This window comes from Eriocheir sinensis, chromosome 26 (assembly GCF_024679095.1).
Source record: "Eriocheir sinensis breed Jianghai 21 chromosome 26, ASM2467909v1, whole genome shotgun sequence".
Classification (NCBI taxonomy): domain Eukaryota; kingdom Metazoa; phylum Arthropoda; class Malacostraca; order Decapoda; family Varunidae; genus Eriocheir; species Eriocheir sinensis.
In genome coordinates, this window is record NC_066534.1 from 10,087,695 (window position 1) to 10,113,687 (window position 25,993).

At 41.5% G+C, this 25,993-nt stretch overlaps 1 protein-coding gene across 5 annotated transcripts in view; it reads right to left on the reverse strand.

Moving 5' to 3' along the window:
- Window positions 1-25,993, reverse strand: part of LOC127003745 (major facilitator superfamily domain-containing protein 8-like) — a 97,488-nt gene that overhangs the window by 23,199 nt on the left and 48,296 nt on the right. For all 5 annotated transcript variants that reach the window (XM_050870734.1, XM_050870732.1, XM_050870731.1 and 2 more), the window contains exons 3-4: window positions 12,346-12,496; window positions 7,030-7,145 (exon numbers count right to left, since the gene is read on the reverse strand). In XM_050870734.1, coding sequence (XP_050726691.1) covers window positions 7,030-7,145; window positions 12,346-12,496 — 267 coding nt within the window. The remainder of the gene's footprint in view (window positions 1-7,029; window positions 7,146-12,345; window positions 12,497-25,993) is intronic.

The following is a 25,993-nucleotide window of genomic DNA, read 5'->3' on the forward strand; positions in this document are numbered from 1 at the left end:
TGCATGGTGGGGAGACCAAAACTGAACCGCATATTCCAAGTGGGGTCTGACTAAACTATTGTAGAGCGGAAGTATTACATCTTTATTCTTGAATAAAAAGTTTCTTTTAATGAAGCCCAACATTCTGTTTGCTTTATTTGCTGCATCGATGCATTGATGTGAGAATTTGAGGTTTGACGCGATTTTGACCCCCAGGTCCTTAACGCATTGAACGCTTGTGAGTTTAACGCCGCGCATTTCGTAATCGAGCTTCTTATTTTTTGTTCCAACTTGAAAGACCTGGCACTTGTCTACGTTAAAGGGCATCTCCCATTTATCCGACCAAGCTGAAATTTTGTGCAAATCCTCTTGGAGGCTTTGCCTGTCTTCGTCAGTGAGAACCGAGTTACCAATCTTTGTGTCGTCTGCAAATTTACTAATGCGACTATTGAGTCCACCATCCACATCGTTGATGTAAATAATGAAGAGCACTGGGCCAAGAACTGAGCCCTGAGGGACGCCACGAGTGACCGGCGCCCACTCTGAGTTAAATCCGTCAATCACAACTCTTTGTTGTCTGTTGCTCAACCAATTCTCGATCCATTGGTTTACTTGACCGTCAATGCCTATTTGCTTTAATTTATAAAGTAATTTATGATGTGGGACTTTATCAAACGCTTTCTGGAAATCAAAATAGACTAAGTCCAATGATTTGGCTACGTCATAAACTGAGAAGAGATCGTTATAAAAGGTCAGTAGGTTTGACAGGCAGGATCTTTTGTTACGGAAGCCATGTTGTGAATCCCCAATTAATGAGTGGCTTTCGAGGTAACTCACAATTTTGTCTCTAATTATGCTCTCAAGTAGCTTGCCTACAATTGAAGTTAGACTAATGGGTCGGTAGTTACCTGGTATTTTTTTGTCTCCTTTCTTAAAAATCGGTGTCACGTTAGCCTTTTTCCAATCCGAAGGGACGATGCCTTGTTGCAACGACATATTGAATACGGTAGTGAGGGAGGAGAGTATTTCGCTCTTTGTTTCTTTAAGCAGTATGGGATATACTTTGTCGGGTCCGGGACTTTTATTTGTTTTAAGTGAATGGAGAGCTTTAAGGACTTCATCGGTTGTTATTTCAAAATTAGGCAATGCATGCTTGAGATTTACAATAGTACTGGTGTTGGTGGTAGTGGGAGGAAGACTGTTAGTATTAAACACCGAGGAAAAGTAATTGTTTAAGGGGTTTGCAATGTGTTGGCTGTCAGTCACTAGTGCACCGTCGCTGTTTGTTAAAGGTCCAATACCACTTTTGATCGCCTTTCTGTTGTTTATGTAACTGAAGAAAGATTTCGGATTATTTTTACAGTTGGCTGCAATATTTTCTTCATATCTACGCTTTGCCAGACATACTAGTCTTTTTACTCGTCGCCTGGCATCATTATAAAGTCTAATATTTTCGGGCGTGCTTTGTTCTTTCTTTAACCTGTAAAACAATTTTCTCTCATTGATTGATTGTTTAATTTCGCTATTAAACCACGGTGGGCTTTTATTAGTGTTAATTCGCTTCTCGCACAAGGGGACGAATGTGTTCTGCTGAGTGAGTAAATGATTTTTAAAGCTTAGCCAGGCTTCCTCTACGTTGCCGTCATCTGATAGTTGTATTTCTGTTAGTTTTTGTCGGATTTCTACGAAGTTAGCTCTTTTGAAATTGGGCACCTTTACTTTATTTTCAGTCACTGATGATTGAGCTCTAATGTCGACGCGCACTAATTTATGATCGCAAGAACCGAGGTGTTCTCCTACCGTGACATTACTGACTAGGTTATCTTGGGTCGTTATAACAAGGTCGAGTATATTATTTTGTCGAGTTGGCTCAGAAACCATTTGGCTTAGATAATTTTCTTCTGGAAATTCTATCATTCTATGTGACTCGCCTTCTGTACCTGACAGTGTCGCCCAGTCGATATGGGGGAGGTTAAAGTCTCCTAATATCAGTGAGTCGTTGTTATTAAGTGATTGCCTTAAGACGCTGTACATTTCAAGGTCGTCATCGAGTGATTGCCCGGGAGGTCTGTAGGTGACAGATATATTTAAATTGACTTTTGCAGTGTTTACTCGCACGCACAAATGTTCAACGTTACTGTTTCTTGGTGTTTTGTCAGTGGGTTGCAAATAGCTTTTGACAAAAAGGGCGACGCCACCGCCTCTACGGTTTACACGATCTTTGTTGAAGAGTCTGTAGTTAAGAGAGAGAGAGAGAGAGAGAGAGAGAGAGAGAGAGAGATGGAATATATTTACCGTGAGAAGAAATAATTACACGATCAGGGACAGACGCAGAGGCAAACAGACAGATAGATATGCTACCTGTATTTAGCATGAGAAAGAATAAAAACACGATAAGTGCATATATAAACACACACACGCACGCATACACGCGTACACACACACATACACACATTCTCCCACACCACACAGCATGACACACACAACACACACACACACGAATACACGCATAAGGCGATATGGCATAGAACGCCGAGCATATAAACACACACACGCACTAGGCCGACAGGGAGAGTTAAGTTGTATTTTGGTTCCGGTTGGCGCAGGGGCGGGGACACCGTGGCGTGACGTCAAGGCCAGGAGAGGGTGGTGGCTTGGCTAGGTGTGTGAAATGAAGCTAGCACTCCGTTTTCTATCGGCGTGGGGAAACTCTTTCGTTTTCCCTGGTTTTCATTTCTCACGCGTAGGATGCCTAGTAGTACGTGTGCAGTGTTTGATTGCCACTCGAATTATATAAGAGAGAGAGAGAGAGAGAGAGAGAGTCGGATGAACTGAAGTAGTGGGCGAGAGCCGCTGATTTCTGGTAACTCTAGGTCACTAGTTTGGCCTAGGTGGCAACTCTAATATACTTTGACCGACGTCACTCTTTAGCCCCACCCATCTGAGCGGACGGACCGGGTGAGCTGGGGTGGGTTTCATCAAAGTTACCAAGTCCTTGGAAGTACCTATGCTCAAGAAGTCCCAAGCGTGCGAGAAACCTTGGGCATGTTTCACGAAAGCTCCCAAGCCTTGGAACTCTGCCTATCTCGCTCGCCGCCTTGGGAGGCCGTGCGGGGTCTCCCAAGCGCTCCCAAGGAAGGTCCCAAGCGTCTGACTGTAAACATGGCAGCCCGTGAACAACCCCGCCAGCACCGACCAAGGAATTTTCGCCCGAGAAGGGACATCTTTAACGAGTACGATGACACCGAGTTCAAGAAAAGGTACAGGGTGGATCGTGCTGACCTGTTGTTCGTCACTGACTTGGTGCGACACGTGATTGGCAACAGGACTGAGAGGAGCCGTGCGGTCACAGCGGAGCTGAAAGTGGCGTTGACTCTGCGATATCTCGCCACCGGGAAAATGCAGCAGTGCAGCGCAGATGACTTTGGAGTTTCCCGGGCCACAGTCAGCAGAATCATCACCCAGACCGTGGATGCTCTCGTGAAACAAGAGAATATGAGGCGGTTCATGGGCTTCCATTTAAACCGGGGGAGCAGCAGAGAATGAAGGCGGAGTTTGCCGAAATTGCTGATTTTCCCGGTGTGGTGGGTGCTGTTGATGGCACCCACGTAAGAATAGTGGCCCCACATGAGCACGAAGAAGTGTACGTCAACCGCAAGAACTACCACAGCATCAATGTGCAAGTGTTATTTGATGCACAGTACAAGCTGCGGGCCATGGTGGCGAGGTGGCCAGGGTCTACTCACGACTCATTAAATGTTTGTCTACACCGTGGTGCCGTTGAAGATGCAGACGGAACAAAAATACGTGCACATATTCCTTACAATGAAGATACTATCGCTGTATTTAAACTAAATATCAATTGTTTATATTTATAATTCCATAATTATACATAAGAAGTGTAATTTAGGTTAATTGAAGACATATTAGACATCAAAGCGACGCGGAAGATTGACAACGCTGGCTACTCCCAAGACCGCCCCCAATCCTACTTGGAAGTGCTTGTGGCGCTGTGATGAAACACGCCCAAGAAATTCTCCCAACTGCGCGTGACGTCACCACGCTTGGGAGAGCACTATGATTATATACTATAAGGATAGCTCACTGAAATGTCATCGATGACGTCATGACTGCGGTACGTCATCTGGTTCACACTCACCCTGCTCTCACGGTATAAAATGTACTAGAAAACCCTTATTCATTCTTATTCATGGTCAGATTTTGCGCTTTTTTGATTGCTAAGGATAAGTAGTTAAATTAGGCAGCTGTTGTGTTGGCTAATAGTATACAATAATATAAATAATGTGAGAAACATGGTAAACAAGCTGCAAAAATATTGCTGTTTAGTGTTTACCATCGATGCTAAGTTTTCTTAACTTTTATTAACATTGGTTTTCTACAACTTAATTTGCAGGGGTAACTAATCCTGTTATATATGTTTTTTTTTTTTTCATACATATATATTGCATAATATTTACGCAAATTTTAAACTAAATGAATTTACCTTTACCAAAATTTCACTGTAGAGCTTTATTGGCTTTTCTTTAATGTTATCACTTTCTTGGAAAATGTTTGGACCTCACCCGCGCAGACTTCACCTTCACTTTATCTTTTCGTTTGCAGGCCAAAATCTACTTCTTCAAGATGTGTTTGTCTCTAGGAAACCTAATGAACTTAACACCTTGACGACTTTCCGCAGTTGAGCCACTGCAACACCCATATACACCACAAATCACCATTTTCACTGAGCACGCTACGGTGAGAACATAGTGAAGTGAACCAGTTTGCCGCCCAGCACCATTTGTTTACATGTGTGACGTCATCCGCGGTGCATTGTGGGCAAAACAAAAGCTTAGTGAGCTATCCTTGTAGTACATAATCCTTGGCCTGGCACACGCACGCATACACGCGTACACACGCTTTTTTTTTTTTTTTTTTTTTTTACAACAAAGGCTCAAGGGCACAAAAAAAGATTGTTATTGCCTCTAGAAGGCGGTACTTTGGCATGTAGCCCCTCTTGGCAATGTAGTTTGACCAGCTCGAAGGATTTTTTGACAGCTCGATTCCATGTTTGTCGTCGAGACGTCACAAAATAGCCTGTTTTTCGGCCCTTTTGCCGCAATTTGGACACGTTCTAGTTTTTTGCTTATAACTGTTTATTTATTTAGTGCTTTCCAGTTTTTTTTTCTCATTATTAATCTGTATTAATAGAACTTTTGTTTGCCACCAGTACGCCTTCCTAGTTTCAGTAGTTTTTGCTCGAGCTTGACCAGAAGTCGCGACGAAAATTCTCCGAATCTGACTCATTTCATACGCCGCGACGAAAAACCTTCCTGACGCCACAAAAATTAATATATCTGCATAAAATTTATTATATGAACACTTCAATATGTTGACTATCTTGTATTAAAGCCATTTTAAGACATCTATATAAAAAGGTACTTTTTTATATATAATCATTTCACTATATAAATCACACTATATTAAGACTTATTATACATGTTTTTATTTTATTTTTCTATTTAGTATTCAACCCTATTTTTTTCCCATTTATGAATAATACACTTAATTTGCTTTCTTTTGATACCAAATATGTGTGCATATATGTATGTATGTATATATTAAGTATACATACATAAATACATACATATTTGGTATCAAAAGAAAGCAAATTAAATGCATTATTCATAAATGGAAAGAAATAGGGTTGAATACTAAATAGAATAAAAAAATAACATGTATAATAAGGCTTAATATAGGTTGATTTTATAGTGAAATGATTATATAAAAAGTACCTTTTTACATAGATATCTTAAAATGGCTTTAATACAAGATAGTCAACATATTGAAGTGTTTATATATGAGTTTTTATGCAGATGTATTAAATTTTGTGGCGTCAGGCGTGAAATGAGTCAGATTCGCGACGTCTGAAAGCTAGGAAGGCGTGCTTGGTGGCAAATGAAAGCTCTCTTAATACAGATTAATAATCAGAAAAAAAATGAAAGCACTTAATAAATAAAAAAAAGTTATAAGCAAAAAACTAGGACGTGTCCAAATCGCGGCAAAAGGGCCGAAAAACAGGCAATTTTGTGACGTATACAAGGTGCGTTCAAAAAGTATCCGACCTTTAGAAATAAAGAAAAGAATTTTGTAATTTCACATATTTTATTTAATCACCCTTAAGTACTCTCCTTGGGAGTTCACACACTTCTCCCAGCGGTGCTGCCACTGCTGGTAACATTTCTGGAAATCCTTAACTATAATAGTGTAGAGCTCTGCCGTCGCTTTCTTCATAATTTCCATTTGCGACATAAAACGCTTCCCTTTCAGGGTTGTTTTCAGTTTAGGGAACAGCCAGAAGTCAAGGTGCCATTTCCGAAGAATAGGGAGGGTGTTGAACACGTGAAGTGTTGTTTTTGGCCAGGTGACTCTACACTATTATAGTTAAGGATTCCCAGAAATGTTACCAGTACAACACCGCTGGGAGAAGTGTGAACAAGGAGAGTACTAAGTGATTAAAATAAAATTTTCCTTTATTTCTAGAGGTCAGGTACTTTGAACGCACCTCGTGTATATATATATATATATATATATATATATATATATATATATATATATATATATATATATATATATATATATATATATATATATATATATATATATATATATATATATATATATATATATATATATATATATATATATATATATATATATATATATATATATATATATATATATATATATATATATATATATATATATATATATATATATATATATATATATATATATATATATATATATATATATATATATATATATATATATATATATATATATATATATATATATATATATATCGGGATCTAATGAGAGAGAGAGAGAGAGAGAGAGAGAGAGAGAGAGAGAGAGAGAGAGAGAGAGAGAGAGAGAGAGAGAGAGAGAGAGAGATTGATATCACACACACACACACACACACAAGGTCCAAAATCAAGACCTTGTACCAAGGTGTAGACTCTAGACCTTGACACTGAAGGCACCCACCTGTTGGACCCGGTCCGGTTACCCCAGAGTCCCATGAGCGGCGAGGCGATCATCTGGCCCAGCGGGTTGGCGGCGATCACCCAGCCCAACATTTCCTTGGACACCCCGGGCTCCAGCTGCCGAGGAGGGTGAACACCGTGATGCAGAGGCAAAGAGGGACACACACACACACAAATAATGTTAAAATTAAAATTTCTAGAACTGGCATGTTTGAAGTAGGGTCAATTAACACCAGGGTTTTGATTTTCTCTGAACTTCAATGAGCAGAGGGGTGCCTGAGCTATTTTTTAACGCCAATTTGCAAAGAGAATTTTCATTTGCCATATCACTAAGATAATATTAATGACATGCCCATATAATATGATTTGTAAATACTTGGGCATAATGCAGTATATAATTTCATTGGATATTGGAATACTCTATAAAACAAAATCGGCATTTCTTTATATTTTTCAAAAGTTCAGTAGATCCACCGATGTTTCGGCAGATCCGGCAACACTGATGAGCGAGCTCACAAGTGACGGATCTCTGGGTACGGCTTAAACCTTACACCCACCCCAACCAAGGCGGCGGGACACAACCCCCTGAATAACACCCGGTCCCCATTCACTATCGTTTACCGTTGATGAGGTTTCAGGCACCGCTCCACTGCTATAGTCCATCGACTTAACTTGAGCCCTGTGGCTTGGCCCGGGTAACCCCCCATTGTTTACACATCTAGGGATGACCTGCGCATGGCGATCTGTCTCACTAGTCTGTACGTTATCTATTTATGGAATATAAATATATTCATAATACGACTGCATGGTGTTATGAAGGGCTTGGGATTTGAGGGAAAGACAACGACCCTGTAAACTTTCCATTTCACTTGGCAACGTGGCTCATGCGATGGTGCCGCACCATTTACTCTTCCGCCACCATGGAAGACTCACGTAGGCCTCACTTTCGCGTCCTGCACAGCCAAGCCAAAGCTATTATATATAACGTAAATAAGAGAGAGAGAGAGGGGGGGGGGGGTAGCGAGCTCCTCTGAGGAGAGTGATGGGGTGATGTGGCACATGCGCGGCTCAGGCGAGCCGTGCCTAAAGGCTCAAGTTAAATTAGATAGACTATAGTGCAGCGCTCTGCGAGGGCCGTCAACAATTACGATGTTAGCCTCGATAATAATCCTCGATGCACTTAATTCAAAACGTCGTAGTGAATGAGTGAGTCTTGATTGCTTTCATGAATAGCCTACTGATGCCCTTTTAATAAACTTGGCATCATCATAGTCACTTGGCCGTGTTTGGGTTCACACTACATTATTTCCAGCTCACTGAACATTTAACACACAATTTGTATAAACACTAATTAATAGCCATGATCGGTTATGTTACGAATTCTCATTTTTCAGTATGAAGTACTACACAACACTGGTCATTCGCTGAGTGGTAGATTTCAGGCTTCTTGTACCTCACACAACTTATGCATTTCTTCTCAGCCATGATGCACACCTTTGATTTATGATTACCGGTACCAGCGCATTTGAAACATTTTGGGGCTTCTCCATTGGTCTTGGTAGTACAGTTGGCCTCAAGATGGCCATATCTCTGACAATGGTAACATATACCGTAATTGCATGGTATCTGTCTCTCACCGTGTATATTCCCCGTTCTAATTTCAACTTTTCATGATTCTTGTAAATCAGCTCTCTCACAGTTGGGTCACACCTCAAAATGTAGTGCATCGTGCCGCCAGCTGCAGGCTCACTAAAAATCAGCTCAATCTTATTCTCAACACCCTGAATTGTGCGTAAGAACTCATTGCGGTCCAAGATGGTCTCCTTTATTTTTTCCTTGGTCTCCTTTTTATGCACATTGCATATGATGATCTTTGGTTTTATCTTTCAAACACTCTTGGTATTAATTTCCTCAACAGGCTCCAATTTTTTAGCAGCCTCAGCCCTTGTGTTTTCATTTGGTTTGAACTTGAAATCTTTCAAGGGGAGTGTATCAAGACACCTCTCTTCCCGAAATTGACCTCTCTTTTGGCCGCTCATTACTTTTGTCTTTGTGGGAACAGCGATTAGCAGGCTTTTTTTTTTTTTACACCTTTTATTGTTGCCCTTGAGCTGTTTCTTTAGCTGTAAAAAAATATTACCTCCATTTGTGAATCTTTGAATCAGTTATCTGGATGCCATTCAATGCCTGGGAAACTTCATCCTTCGTATCTGTTGCCTTCTTTTCCTGGGTAGAAGTTTCCACATGTAGGAGATTCTTCTTCACTTTCCTGTCTCTCTTCGCCACCTCAGCTCAACTAAGATTTGCTTTGTCTGCACGAAACGCGTCAGCAACTGATCCCAGCTCCTCCTGCACCTTATCAGCCCTTGATTCAACCTCATCTTTAACCACAGATATTTCTTTAGATAATTCTTGCTTGAATTCATTCAATTTCTCCACAATTTTGGTAGCCAGAGACGCTTTATGGAGGCATGGGGTGCAAATCCAATTAATTCTAGGTATATTATCCTGCTTAATTCCAGACAAATGAGCACACTTCACATGATACCATTTAGGACACAAACAGCATCCAATCCACTTCTCGCCTGTGAAATCCTCACAAACGTAACAAAAATCCCTCACGCCCTTGGGTGGACAGGGACCACGCATTAAAGGAGACTGCCCAACCGTCTCCGCTCCACCTTCTACTCCCGGTGTGGTGTCACGAGCCGTCTCACTAGTATTTGGGGAGGCGGTGGCTGTGGTTAGTGTGCCGGCTCCGCGTCCAGGACGTGGGTTCGAGTCCTGCCCGCTGCCACATCTGGAATTTTTCAGTCACCGCCGAGTGGCCTAAGATTATCCACATGCTGTCCTGAAGACCACCTGTCAACCCGGACTCTAGATTCTCTCTCTCTACGTAATGAGAGGTCAAAGATGAGTTCCAGTGGGCAACATGAGCCAAGCAAGATGGCGCCATTCTAAACACTTGCCTCCGCCATAACGAACTGGGGGCTGATCATCAGGCTCCACCAAGGAAGCCTACCGGCACCATAGGCCGAAACTTACAAAAAAAAAAAAAAAAAAATCATGAGTTGTCCCACCCTAATCTGCACATATGTTTTTTTTACAAACACAGGGCGGACAGATTTCCACACGGTACCGTGTCACCATGGTCACGGTACTCATGAGCTGCCCCACTTTTTTTATTTTTTTTATTTTTTTTTTACGAAAGGAAAACAAGAAGAGGAAACAGTATATTTTTTTCAATAAAATGAAAGGAAAATCTTGAAAAAAACTTTGCATGTTGACATTTGTTTTGAATTTCAAATACGTATGAAATATGAAAGCTTGTTCTGAACTAGGTCACAGTTCAGTATGTCCATGCATGTGGTGAGGATGTCGAGGTCACCTAAAGTTTCACATACCTTGGTAGTGTAGTGAATAACAATGGTGGGTTTTACCAGGGGGTACCTTGACGGATTGGCCTGGCCGACGAGGTTATGGACTCGTTCAACAAAAGTATATGGCGTTGTGAATAGTGACTTGGAGAGGCGTGTCGATGCCTGTAGTACTACAAAGTGCCTTCGCAGGATCATGGGGTGCGCTGGGATGACTTCGTGTCTAACTAGCGACTACGTGATGAAACTGAATCGAGGTCTGTTACCAGCTTAATCCGTGAACGCCAATTCCAGCTATATGGGCACGTGGCACACGTCCCAGACGTCGATCCTGCTCATAGGGTCGTTTCTGTATGAGACAACCCTGAGTGAAGGAGAACAAGGGGATGCCCACATAACTGATGGCTTCGGCAAGTCGATTGATCGTGCCAGGATGGACTTAGGATGGATAGAGCAGATGCTTGGGAGCTTGCTCGAGGGGACCATTGGGAGTGGAGGCGGCTGGTGAGTGAGGCGTCGCGCCCCCGGGTGAATGCTCCTCGTTAGTTAGTTTTTTCTTCTCCAACAAAAGAAAAAAACGAGAAGCCAGAAGAGAGGTCAATTTCGGGTAGAGAGATGTTTTGATAGTCCACTCTGGAAAGAGCTAAAGTTGTAGGCAGGAGGAAATAGACGAAGGAAGGCTATTCCAGAGTTTACCAGAGGAAGGGATAAAAGAATGAAGATGCTGATTAAGTCTTGCATAAGGGATTTGAATAGAATAGAAATGAGCAACAGCAAAAGTCATGTGCAGCGGGGCTGCGGGATGGGGGAAGGAATGCAGTTAGCAAATTCAAAATAGCAGTCAATATGATAATATCGATAGAACAGGGATTCTCAACCTTTCATCCATCACTTACCCTCTCGGCCTGATCTCTTTCGCCATTTACCCCCTTACTCCCATACAAAAATGCATAGCCATCATAAAGGCACCAAAAATACGAAGAAAACACATTTATTAATTAGGTTTTGTGCAAAATATAGTAATATACTTTGAGAAAGAAAGAAATTACAGTCCATTTATATCACACACACAAAAAAATCAAACAGAAACACCAGAAGCATTACCAGTGGGAACACTGTTGATTCACTGAGTCAACCATATTATTTATTCGAGCTGTTGATGATAACGCTACTCTCATATCGTCATCGGTTTTCAGCCCTTGGCCTTTGTCTTCATTGCTACTGAAGTTTAGAGCCCTGGTTCACATAAGCATGTAGTGACAAAAGGAACAAGCACGTGGAAGGCACATTGAGTAAGAAGTGGGAATGAATCTGTGTTTTATCCAGAAATCAACACCAACCTTTACAAATTCTTTTCTAAGATTAGCAGAGGACTCAGGCTCAATCAGTTCATCTTTCGTTGGATCGTCATCTTTCATTTCTGACAGGTCACTGGTAAAACACAATTATTGAAATTATTTAACCCATGCCATGTAATTTTTTACACACAGGGGGTAAATCACTGCGGTAGAAGATAGAAAGAGATGCAACACTGCAGCGGAATTTAAGAGGTAGAAGACTGCTAAAAAGAGGAGGGGAGTTGATGAGACGAAGATCCTACCCTGTCTAGCAGAGCTGTGTGCATGGAGCCCCCACACGAAATGCATACTCCATACGAGGACGGACAAGACCCCTATATGGACAGCATCTGGGAGGGGTAAAAGAACTGGCGAAGACGATACAAAACGCCCAATCTCGAGGAATCTGATTTAGCGAGTGAGGAGATATGAAGTTTTCAGTTAAGATCCTGAGTTGATGATACACCGAGAATGTTTAATGTAGAAGAAGGGGGCAGCTGTGAGTTGTCGAGGGATAGGGGATAGGTGTTTGGAAGTTTATGTCAAGTTGACAAAGGGAGAAATTAAGTAAACACTTAGACTATTCCAAAGCGAGATGTTTACCTGGCGTAGATAAGGCCAGACGCCAGTCAGTACGATGGAAAAGCCAATAGACATAACGAATGTAGTGGTGTACACGACCAGATGAGAGCGCCGGCGCCCTATCCTCTCTGCAGGCGTCTCCAGCAAGAACCCGGAACATCCATCATGGTAACTGGAAAAGAAAGAGGGCGAGCAGTCAGTTTCTACTTTCCTGAGAGAGTACTGTATACAAGAAGTGGGAGAAAAACGCAATCTGGTTATCGGTTTCAGCGTTCCAGCGTAGAGTACCAGCAGTTTCTTGCAAACACTGCGGATACGTGGTCACGCACACAACACGGGAAGTGGCCACGTCAGATTCTTTACTTTTAACAACTATATCGCCCTACATCCTACCTCTTGCCAGGTAATGGGTCTCCGAAAGCGCTACAATAGTCTCACAACAATGGCAACCTTACAATATTCTGTTCCTTTTTACAAATATTCTTTGAAGGGACTCCGATTATAAGCTAGATGAAATGTGTATTTGTCTGAAAACAGAGAATGAAAATAATACTATGAAATAATTTAACAGCTGTTTGAACATCAGAAAAATGTGTATTTGCGTTAAAATGTTACGATTATTTAAATAAAAAAAAAAATGTTTACTCTAAGTCGGACTCTGACTGAGGAAAAATCAACATATTATATTCGATGCATATTGCCTGGCTCAATTTTTTTTCTTTTTATTCTTAGAAACGCACCTATGAAGGCGTTATGACACTTTCGTTAGGTGTGAGCTACTCATTAGAAAAAGTATACACAGTCCGCTGTTTATTTGTATTTGTATTACCGTGATTGTCTCTGGAATGGAGGCACACATTCCACGTTCTTTCTCTACCCCTCATGCTAAAAAGCCTTGGTTCAATCACGCTTATTCTCGTGCTATCAAAGATAGAGAGGCGGCTTACAAAAGGTATCAGGGCCTCCGCACCACTGCTACTCATGATCTTTACATTTCCGCCCGGCATTGTGCCAAATCTATTCTCCGACTAACCAAAAACTCTTTCATCAATAGAAAGTGCTGCAACCTTGCTTTCTCTAATTCTTCCAGAGACTAATGGCACCTAGCCAAAAATACATCCTCCAATTTCACTTATTCATCTTTCCCTCCTCTCCTTAATCCTGACGGCAACAGTGCCGTCACATCTGTCTCTTCGCTCAGACTTTCTGTGAAAATTCCACACTGGACGATTCAGGGCATATTCCTCCTACTCATCCCCCCTCAGACTCCACTATGCCTGTTATTAAGATTCTTAAGAATGATGTTTTCTATGCCCTCTCTGGTCTCAACCCTCAGAAGGCTTATGGGCCTGATGGAGTGTCTCCTATAGTTCTTAAAAACTATTCTCCCGTGTAGACACCCTACCTGGTTAAACTCTTTCGCCTCTGCCTTTCAACATCTACCTTTCCATCCTGCTGGAAATACGCCTACATACAGTCTGTGCCTAAGAAAGGTAACCGTTCCAGTCCCTCAAACTACCGTCCTATAACTTTACCCTCTGGTCTTTCTATAGCTTTTGAATCAATCCTTAACCTGAAGATTCATAAACATCAGTCCACTTCTGATCTATCTGACTGCCAGTATGGGTTCCGCAAGGGGCGTTCTACTGGTTGTCTTCTTGCTTTCCTAAATGACTCTTGGTCATTCTCTCTTAGCCATTTAGGTGGAACTGTCAATGTTGCCTGAGATATCGAAAACTTTCGATAGAGTCTGGCACAACTCTTTGCTTTCTAAACTACCCTCCTACGGATTCTCTCTCTCTCTCTCTCTCTCTCTCTCTCTCTCTCTCTCTCTCTCTCTCTCTCTCTCTCTCTCTCTCTCTCTCTCTCTCTCTCTCTATATATATATATATATATATATATATATATATATATTTATCTCCAGTTTCCTTTCCGGCCGTTCTATCTCTGCTGTGGTAGACGGTCACTGTTCTTCCCCTAAACCTATCAGCAGTGGTGTCCCGCAGTGCCCTGTCCTATCTCACACTCTCTTCCTGTTATTCATCAATGATCTTTCCACAACAAACTGTACTATCCACTCGTACGCTGATGACTCTACTCTGCATTATTCAACTTCCTTCAACAAAAGACCCTCACAACAGGAATTATATGACTCCAAACCAGAGCCTGTAGGACGCTCAACCTCAGACCTTGCTATTATTTCTGATTGGGGTAGGAGGAACCTGGTGTCCTTCAACGCCTCAAAAAATATATTTCTCCACCTATCAACTTGACACAATCTTCCAAACACCTATCCCCTATTCTTCGATAACACTCAGCTGTCACCTTCTTTTACACTAAACATCCTCGGTCTAACCTTAACTCAAAATCTTAACTGGAAACTTCACATCTCCTCTCTTACTAAATCAGCTTCCTCGAGGTTGGGCGTTCTGTATCGTCTCCGCCAGTTTTTCCCCCCCCACACAGATGCTGTCCATATCCAGGGGCCTTGTCCGCCCTCGTATGGAATATGCATCTCACGTGTAGGGTCGGGGTGGGGGGGCTCAACACACACAGCTCTCTTGGACAGAATGAGTTTATAAGGCACTTCGTCTCATCAACTCCTCTCCTCTTACTGAGAGTCTGCTTCTTAAATTCCGCCGCAGTGTGTCAAGACACTTCTTCTCCCGAAATTGACCTTTCTTCTGGCCTCTCATTCTGGTTACTTTTATTGGAGCAGCGCCTAGCGGGCTTTTTTGTTGCTTTTTTGTTTAATTGCCCCTGAGCTGTCTCTCTTGTTAGAAAAAAAATACGTGTTTGAATGTTCGCTCTGAGAAGTGACACCAGTTTCAACAGACCAAGGTTAGCCTAAAACCAATCTGCTGCACTTTTTACACGACAAAAAAAAGATAACTGCAATCTTTAAAGTTTCTAAGTAAGGGTGATATAAAATAGTGCTCAATGTAGTTCATATCTAAGCCTATTTCCTACTTTTCTGTTCAACATAATGTTAAGATGCTATAGAAAATAATTAGGACTATGTTGTTGAGAAATCAAATCAACAAGGTAGAGTTTAAGCTTTGAGTAATAAAGTTGTAGTATAGTGCAGAAGTTCTAGATCTAGAACGTGATATTATCTAGGGCACTTATATGAGACCTGCAAGTTTTCGGTGGGCGTTGTCAGCGGCTGGGTAGGGTCACACATGCGTAGTTGTTGTTACAAGAACCTGAGGTACGCCGTGAACATAAATAAGGTGGAGAAGAGAGTAAACAGTTATCAGGGGGTGCTGTATACAAGGAGTGGGAAGCTGACACAATCTGGTTCTCGTGTTTCAGCCTCGAGAGAACAAGAATACAAGAGTGGAGAACAAAGCTGTCAGTCCCGTATTGCATCACATCCATTTTGGTCAAGGTTACACTTCTCCTTGACAAAGAAGATGTAATGACTCTTTCCGGCAATTGGTGGCTACTGATGCGAGACATTACTGAAGCACACACACACACACACACACACACACACACAAATAAATAAATAAAATAAATTAATAAATAAAAAAATCAATCAATCAATAAATAAAAAAATAAAAAAGTATCCAAATATATCACTTGTTCCAAGCTTTTTCGGTTGGAGATCATGTTTCCAGTAAGTGATCAAACCTTGGTGAATTACACACACATAGAAATAAGAGAAAAAGAACTGCATAGTAGTAGATTTCGACCTGTCTGTCACCCGCCAGGCCAAGGTTCGCACCTCGCTCAGGTCATAAAAGTCGGGGAGATGGAAGTGTGGTACGTAAGATGTTCGCTTTCGTAATCATGGTATTTCCGGTGACAGTTGATCTAAGTATTCTCCCTCAGTCTACTTCTACTTGTAACTGCACAACCTCCTTTCGAATAACTCGCTTTCACTTTCAGTAAAACCTCTTCTCAAGAATTGGTGACAGTTTAATAGACTATAATAAAATATATCTGCTATGGAATGTGAATAGACAGTGAGGGCTAGCAAACATGTGAGGCTGGATCAATGCTGCTCTTGAAATGTTTACCGTTAATATACTACAATTTATAGGCTTTTTTTTTTCTTTTTTTCGCGTGGCGGCCGCGGCCAAGAGCGGTTTGTTTTTGTATAGTCACATGAAAGTGACGTCACCTGCCTCTGTACCAAAGTTGTAGGTGTGCCTGCCCCCCCCTCCTCCCCCCCCCTCTTTCTCTCTCTCTCTCTCTCTCTCTCTCTCTCTCTCTCTCTCTCTCTCTCTCTCTCTCTCTCTCTCTCTCTCTCTCTCAGTCGTACAATTTTAAGATTTTTCTTAAAATTACATCACCACGGCAGTTGATAAAAAAAATACATGATGAAGACTGAAATGAAGCTATGTAATTACAGGACAATAGAGGAAGATGCCACTGTGTGTGTGTGTGTGTGTGTGTGTGTGTGTGTGTGTGTGTGTGTGGTGTGAGAGAGAGAGAGAGAGAGAGAGAGAGAGAGAGAGAGAGAGAGAGTCGTTATTACAGAGCTCCGTGAAGTGCTTGATGAGAATTTGAAAGGCATTTTTGCGGCGACAACTATCCAGACGGCAAAAGTAACAAAGACGCGACGCATCACACTTTAAAAATAGTCTTAGGCAGCGAGTGGACGATTACCCTGCATCATATGAACACAAGAGTCCAAGTTTCTTGAGGACTTGGGACAGCTCTGCTCATCCCTGCCTGTATGATGACCGAGTTTCGGTGTCATGTTACAAGCAAGATATCTCATCACCCTTACCTGGATGGAGCGTGATGTGGCAACACATGGTTTAGAGCAGTGGGCCAAACCTTTTCTTTCCTGCGACCTCTATGATGCACCCCTAAGCAGACTATTTAAGATTAATTCTATACATTCCAAGAAGCATTAAAAGTTAGAGCGGATCATCCTAACCCAAAATGTCAGCCTTTCGCGAACCGTCACCTAAACTTTCGAGCTCTCAAATAATATAAAGGAATGTCACTTAAATTTTATGAAATCTCAGGTAACACAGCGACAAATCAGTGAATACCTCACCAGGAAAGTGTGTGGGGTAGCGAAAGGGCCCTCTTTATGATGCCAACAAAATACCCCGTCTAAACCATATGGACAGGAACCTTTCCAGCGTACCCAAGCAACCTATCGCCGCTGAGGGTATGAATCTTTCACCGCTAAAATACCAACCTCACTGTTAAAGGGGCTATTACACTGGGCAAATTTTCCGTGGCTCTTCAGTCAAACCACGATTTCCGCTAGCGTGGCTCTCATTTGTTTCTTGTTATTACTGCTGATGATGATGGTGAGTAATACCGACGTCATTCCGTGAAATCTATACCGTAGCTTTGGAAGATCGTGGACACGTCAGAAAACCACGGAAATATGAGAACCACGCCAGCGGAAATCGTGGTTTGACTGAAGATCCACGGAAAATTTGCCCAGTGTAATAGCCCCTTAAGTATACTAACTTTTCGCCGCTAAAATAGCAAACTACCTCTGCTAAGTATATTAACCCAGGAAATAACAAACTACACAGGGTATTCTCGGCCACCCGAACTCGCCCAGTGATGACGTTAGCGTGAGGACAGAATACTGTTTTGCCACATAACCGATTTTTCTTTTCTCAACCAATCGTGTCAACATCCTTTATCTCAAATTAGTTTAAGGGTATAATAAATAAAAGTATTGACATTTATATATATATGCAACTTATACATACATTATAATACTCAACTATATACTTAACGGGACTAAGGTATTTACGCCTAAGTGCAATGATTGAGCATGGATTATGAGAAAATGGGTTTAAATCTAGAGGGACATTTATATACTCGTGGATGGTCAACCTAACGTCTTATTTAATATATATGGCTAACTTGTAAATAGGAATAGTAGTGTTGTACAGTTATATAATGAAAATAATAATGTTTGTATGCACTTGTGGTCGAGTCAACTGTCATCAAATGAGATACTGCATGTACCCTTATATGCGTGACGTCACACTGAGGGCTGCGTCAACTTCACGAGTTTTCGCTTCCGTTGAGAATGTCCTGTGTTGTTTGTTATATCCTGTATTAACCTACCGCAGCTAAGGATTAATATCGCAGCTAAAATATCAGTCTACCGCCTCTAATGATAGTAACCTATAGCCGCTAATGATATTAAACTTTCACTGCCACAATAGCAATCTACCGCCACTAAGGCCACGTAACCTAACCTCGCTAAAATAGTAACCCATCGCCGCTACGAACAAAAACCTATCACCACTACTATAGAAACCAATCACAACTCAGGATCGTAATCTATCGCCTCCAAAAGAGTAAACTATATTCGCTAACCATAATAACCTATCAACGCCAAAACAATTCCTTATCGGCGCGAAATATGCTTAGACACTTCACGGATTGTCTAACATTTCAGTGAAATTTCACGAAATCTCATGACATTTCGCGGAATGCCTGCTGGTGGTTATGGAGTTGGTTACTTTTTTTACAAAGGAAACAGCTAACGGGAAAAAAACTAAATGAAAAGCAAACAAACAAACCACTAAGGAGTACTCCTATAAAAGAGAATAGAATAGAGTGGCCAGAAGAGATGTCAATTTCGGATGAGGAGGTGTCTCGATACTCCCTTCTTGAAAGAGTTCATGTCGTTGGCAACACGAAGAGCAGACGAATGAAAGCTGTTCCAGAGATTACCAGCGAAAAGGATGAAAGATGATGATGCTCGTTAACTCTTGCAGAAGGGATTTGGAAAGCACAGGAGTGAGCTAAAGTAGAAAGTCGAGCATGTCCAGCGGGGCCGTGGGAGGGGTGGAGCCATGTAGTTAGCAAGTTCAGAAGAAAATATCGATAGAAGATAGATAGAGAGGCAAAACTGCGGCGGAGCTTAAGAGGCAGAACTGCCTAAGAAGACAGTCAGTAAGAGGAGGAGAGTTGACGAGACGAGGAGCCTTTGACTGCACTCTGTCTAGCAGGCAGAGGTGGGCATTCCGCTAAAAAGGTCCGCTAATCGCTAATCCGTTAATTAGCGAGTTAAAAAAAACGTTAGCGGATTAGCGGATTGAAAAATTTAGCGGATTAGCGTTAGGGGAGTGCCAAAATTGTAAGTCCGCTAATCGCTAATTTCCATTTCCTTTCCTCTACTTTCAGTACTTTCAACTGTATCTTTCACAAACACACACACACACACACACACACACACACACACACACACACACACACACACACACACACAATATAATTATATAGTTATGTAGCCCTACTTAATATACCTAGGGTGATCAACATTAATGGAGTGTCACGTGAGTGGATCAGTGGAATTATATAAAAATCTACATGATAGGAAACAAACAAACAGACAGCGTGAGGAGAACGTGTAGTACTACTGTACTAATGGTAATGAGATTTTCTTCTATTTTTTTTTTTGGTGTGTATTGATTCTATTGAATGAATACTATTGATTTATTCTATGAAATAAAACTTAACTTTGTATATAAGGCAGTATTATTATTCATCGGAAATTATGTTTTTTAAACATAAAGAGTTAGCAGACTGTTGGGGACTTGATTAACAGGCAAAAAAAAAAAAAAAAAAAAAAAAAAGCGTTAGCGGACCAGCAAACCTGGAAAATTAGCGTATTAGCGATTAGCGAGCTAAAGAAAAAATAGGTATTGGATTAGCGATTAGCGAGCTAAAGAAAAATTAGCGGGTGCCCCGCTCTGCTATAGTCTGTTCAGAGCATGAAGTCGGTTCAAGGTGTGGCAGATTCCTGAATTTCCAAGAGTGCGGCGCTGCCAGTTCGACCGCCAATTATCAGATTAGCACCGTCTCCTTACCTACCCACCCACAACCCACCTGTTTATCTCTCTCTCTCCCTCTCTCTCCCTCTCGACCCGGGGGAGGGACCTAAGGGGACACGCCGACCACCACCACCATCACCAAAACGTGGCAACATGGGAAAAAATCGCTGCCGCATGTCATAGAATTTATACAAATCGTCGTTATAATCCTAAACATCGACACTCATTGTACTATGTAGCTTCCATTACTATATACAGAATATATAAAATATCACTTTCAAATAGCACATGGATGGGAAATAAGAGAGAGACGCATGTACGAAGGTTGACTTGGCAGTATGGCTAGAGATAAAGGACGATACCAGCTCCACCCTGAACCGACTTCATGATTCATAGCAGGGCTGTGTGTGCTGAGTCCCCAACACATGAGATGCAAGCCTCAAAATGTTAGCCTTAATGCTATCAGGATGAGAGTGATATCAGTGACGTTCATGACACGAGGAAATCGTCTCACAAGTCCCGAGATATGACTATAAAAAAGGAAACAGGCAGACTAACAGATATAAGATGTTAAAACAAAGTAACTAGTGAAAAAAAGAGGGAAGTCGTGTTTCTGTTCATAATGATACGCTATTGGCTGGCATTATAAAGTATACATATTACATGCGTTTAATAAGATATTATTTCTATTCGTATGCTGATGTCAAAAGTACAAAACAACACTAAAGTGATAAACCTGAAAAAAAAACTTATCAGTGCAGAATATTTGTATTATTCTGACATGTAGATGTGGAATGTACGCATGGTAATATATCTAGGAAAAAAAGGGTGAAATTGTGAAATACGTGTAAATTACTAAAGCTAATATAACAACCACACCCTTTAAATTCCAAGAAAATTCTCATTATGTTTCTTCATTGCCAAAACTTTACATGCCCTACAGGCGGACTGCGGCCATGACATTGAGCGCTCTGTGTTGCGTGACGAGGTACACTCCACAACCAAGACTCGGATGTAATAACGGAGCAAAAAAGACCATCCGTTGAATTGGGCAACACGAACATATCATCTCTCTCTCTCTCTCTCTCTCTCTCTCTCTCTCTCTCTCTCTCTCTGTAATAACGGAGCAAACAGACCATCCGTTGAATTGGGCTACACGAACATATCATCATCATCATCATCATCATTATCTCTCTCTCTCTCTCTCTCTCTCTCTCTCTCTCTCTCTCTCTCTCTCTCTCTCTCTCTCTGTAATAACGGAGCAAAAAGACCATCCGTTGAATTGAGCTACACGAACATATCATCATCATCATCATCATCTCTCTCTCTCTCTCTCTCTCTCTCTCTCTCTCTCTCTCTCTCTCTCTCTCTCTCTCTCTGTAATAACAGAGGAAAAAGACCATCCGTTGAATTGGGTTACACGAACATATATCATTCTCTCTCTCTCTCTCTCTCTCTCTCTCTCTCTCTCTCTCTCTCTCTCTCTCTCTCTCTCTCTCTCTCTCTGTAATAACGGAGCAAAAAGACCATCCGTTGAATTGGGTTACGAACATCTCTCTCTCTCTCTCTCTCTCTCTCTCTCTCTCTCTCTCTCTCTCTCTCTCTCTCTCTCGTTCTTGCGCCAGGACATACACCGTTTCCTCGGCTGGAGATTAAACTCATTAATACATTTAAGCCTCTCTCACAACCTGATTAGTGTTATCTAAGGCAGCGTCCCTCACACGTTTCAAAACGCTGTCTACGTAGTTTGATTTGATCCATGTATTCCCCACACGAACTTATTGAGTACTTAAAACCGAGACAGCATTTTTTTTCAGTAAAGAAGTCCCTTAAGGTGAAGAAAAGATAAAAAAAAAATCTCTCTCTCTCTCTCCAAGCAAGGAGCCCAGTAGTCAGTGGTGAGCTTTGACATACACAGGACCATGCGATAGCTGAGGAACAGGATCAAAGAGCTACGGAGACAGGAGAGACGGCTGTCGCAAGCGCGGGAGGCAGACTCAGTGTGGAGACAGCATCAGCGCCCTCTGGCATAGCTAGATTAAAGAAACCAGCGGTCACCAGACACACTGAGACTTAGCTAAACTGTAAGGTGGTTCGGCCCAAGGATCAGAGAGAGAGAGAGAGAGAGAGGATATTTCGCTCCGTCATTGTTATGACGTCACAGGGAACGATGACTTCACGCCCGCATCTCGTGTGCACTGGTGCCCAAAGCCATGGCGAAAGCAAGGGAAAGCCCCTTCTATTACGTTATTTCAATGCAGCAGAATATGAAACTAGTACAGAATGAAAGTTCTGTAATAGGCTGGAACATTTATGCACCAAATCGAGAAAATTAACCGAGAGAACAACAAAAAATGCTGAGATGAGCTGTCACAGATGTTGTATTTCGTCCATACTATGCTATATGTGTGTTTCATATTTCCTTCTTGTATCCCTACCAATATATCGGTGACTGAAACAGTAAGAAATGCCGTACCATTCTCTTATAGTGATGCAAAAACTGGCCTAGCCTACTAATACATAATGTTACATGCCTCACTAAATTTCCAGGAATTTTAATGTTTTCAGCAAAACTCAACAGTAGTACGTATAGGTTTATAAAACTATTACTACTTTTTTTTAGATACACCCCCACAACATCAAAGAAAAAAATAATTATAATAAAAGTAACTGCACATTATTCTTCTAAGGCAGCTGATTCATTATGATACCAGCTTGAGAACCCAGCCCCTAGTTGGTGTGACAAATTTGGTAGTATAATTATAAAGATGGTGCAACGTACGTACAGAGAATGTTAACTGTTAAACAGTTTATGTGACTATGAAAGTTTCTTGGCACATTTCCTGTCCTAAGTGACTCACTGTAAATCAATGTGAGAGGCTTGCCCAAAGCAGATGCACAATCAATCAATCAATAAATCAACATCAATCAATAGCTCTGAAGCCACTGGCACCTGTAAACGGCAATGGAGGAGGGCCTGAATAATCTTCTGGGGCGTGCAGCCACTCGCCTGTCCCTGTACTTGACACTACACTCACCCCACCATCATGCAGTCACCTTCATCTTCACTGTTTTCACTATACATACCTGCATGTGGTTTTGATGGAATATGTACAGATGGTACAGCCCCTGGCTTCAGTGCCCTTGTAGCCTTAAGTCCCCAAGTGGCACCATCACTCCTTGGAGAATAATCACTTTTTAAGAAGTGACGAGAGCACACGCGGGCATTTCTGGCGTCATATTCATCTGCCCGTCGACACGCTATTTTCCACTTCCGACAGGTTTTCTTGTCTCTGGGGAACCTGTAAAACCTTAGGTCACTCTTCCTTAAGTTCCTTGTGTTGCTGGAACACCCAAACACCGCACAAACACCCATTTTAGCTTCTTAAATAAGGGGTTTGGGCTCCAGTGGACAACAGTTAAACAGCTGGCGGGCGTGACGTCACAGATGCGGTGCATGGTGGGAAAACAAAATTAATGCTCAGTGAAATATCCTCTCTCTCTCTCTCTCTCTCTCTCTTTGATCCTTGGTTCGGCCAAGGTTATGAATAGGCCTCTGCCACAAGTGAGGAACACACATTTGTACATTAGGGACTATATATGAGTGTGAGACTAAAAGTCCATTGTCCAGTGACTCCACTCTCTCTCTCTCTCTCTCTCTCTCTCTCTCTCTCTCTCTCTCTCTCTGACCTTGACATACATTTTATTTATATACTCCCGCAGATATTAAGTGCCCAACCCAAGATTTTGTGACGCTAAAATGTAAACACTGAAAGTAGCCCTGAGCATAACTAAAACTTTCAAAGATGGGCACGGTATGATTGGGATGGTCATTAATAATATTGTCATCGCTGGAGTAAGTGGTAGTATCGGTGAAGCTGGTACTGAATACCAAATAAAAGTTATGATTTAGCATGTTTCCAATCCGTAATGAACACCACTGAGTGCCAGGAATCGAACCCGAGCCTTCCGAGTAGAAGCCAGGCAGCATACCAACTAGGCCAACGATATAAAAAGGCTCATATTAGGCTCATATAGGCTCTAATTATACTTCGTCAGCTGCACGGTCCGTCGTAAATAGAAAAAAAATATCGAACTTCAAATCAGGTGAGGATACACACAAAGATATTCCCTGCAAGCTATTACCCCTTTCCCGTTACGTATCTCTGAATATCATAATGAAAGCTATCAAACTTTTGCTTCACACAAGACCGCTGAAGGGTTCTACTCGGAAAGCTCGGGTTCGATTCCCGGCACTCAGTGTTCATTATGGATATTTTCACTGTCTTATTGAAGTTTCTCTAACATGTTTCCACTGTTTTATTTTTGTCACTACGGTACCCACGCTGCCAATTAATGGTCCAGTCCATTTCTGATAACCTTTTTGTTGTATAGGTATTTGAAGAAGCTTTCATATTAGATTTTCATCATACCTATACGCTTTGCCTGACTAAAAATATAAAAAATAAAAATAAAAAATAAAAATCGATGTCTGACTAAATGCTAAACTATTAACGGGTGAGTTTCGCACTATATTTTATTTGTATAACAAGTTTCTCTCTTGAAGAAAAGGTTTCATTTCGCTGTTAAAAAACGGTCAACTTCTAATAACATTATGTCACTGTTCACATAAGTCGACGAAGTCATTCTGTTGAGTAAATTTTTTATTTCAAAAATTTTGCCACGCTTCATCTACGTCACTATCATCTGGCAACTGCACACCTGTCAATTTTTACGTAATCTGTTCTTTAAAGATTTGGAGTTAGCTTTAAATTTAGTCAGTCTTGCATGAACGCTAACGTTAACGCGTTCCTGTTTGTGATCTCAAGAACTGAGATGCTCTCCTGCCGTAACGTTACTGACTAGATTGTCCTGAGTCAATATAACGAAGTCCAGTGTATCGTTGTCGCAGAAAATTTTGTCGCAGAAGAGAGAGAGAGAGAGAGAGAGAGAGATTTACATAGAAAATCAGACCACACAGACCCCATGGTCCAGACTAGGTGGTCTGTCCTTAAACCTAAGTGATTTTACATTAATCAGATGGCTCCAAAACGTTGCTTTTCTACTCTAGTTAATATTAAGTTCAAGGAAGTGACGATCGAGCTTGTTTTTAAAGGAGTCAATCGTGTTACACTGGACCACTGATGGTGGGAGCTTATTCCATTCTCGCACTACAACGTTGGTGAAGAAAAATTTGGTGCAGTCTGAATTTACTTGTCTACATTTGAGTTTTGTGCCATTGTTCCTCGTTCGCAAAGTGTCATCGATCATAAACAATTTTGTTCTGTCTACATTCGTGAAACCACTAAGTATTTTAAAACATTAGATCAGTTTTCCTCGGAGGCGACGTTTCTCAAGAGAGAACATGTTAAGGGTGGAAAGCCTTTCTTTGTAGGATTTGTTGCGCAAGGAAGGGATCATTTTTGTTGCTCGACGCTGAACACCTTTTAGTTTAGCAATGTCCTTTGCATGGTGAGGAGACCAAAACTGTACCGCATATTCCAAGTGGGGTCTGACTAAACTATTGTAGAGCGGAAGTATTACATTTTTATTCTTGAATAAAAAGTTTCTTTTAATGAAGCCCAACATTCTGTTCACTTTATTTGCTGCATCGATGCATTGATGTGAGAATTTGAGGTTTGACGCGATTTTAATCCCAAGGTCCTTAACGCATTGAACGCTTGTGAGTTTAACGCCGCGTATTTCGTAATCGAACTTCTTATTCCTCGTTCCAACTTGAAGGACCTGGCACTTGTCTACGTTAAAGGGCATCTCCCATTTATCCGACCAAGCTGAAATTTTGTGCAAATCCTCTTGGAGGCTTTGCCTGTCTTCGTCAGTGAGAACCGAGTTACCAATCTTTGTGTCGTCTGCAAATTTACTAATGCGAT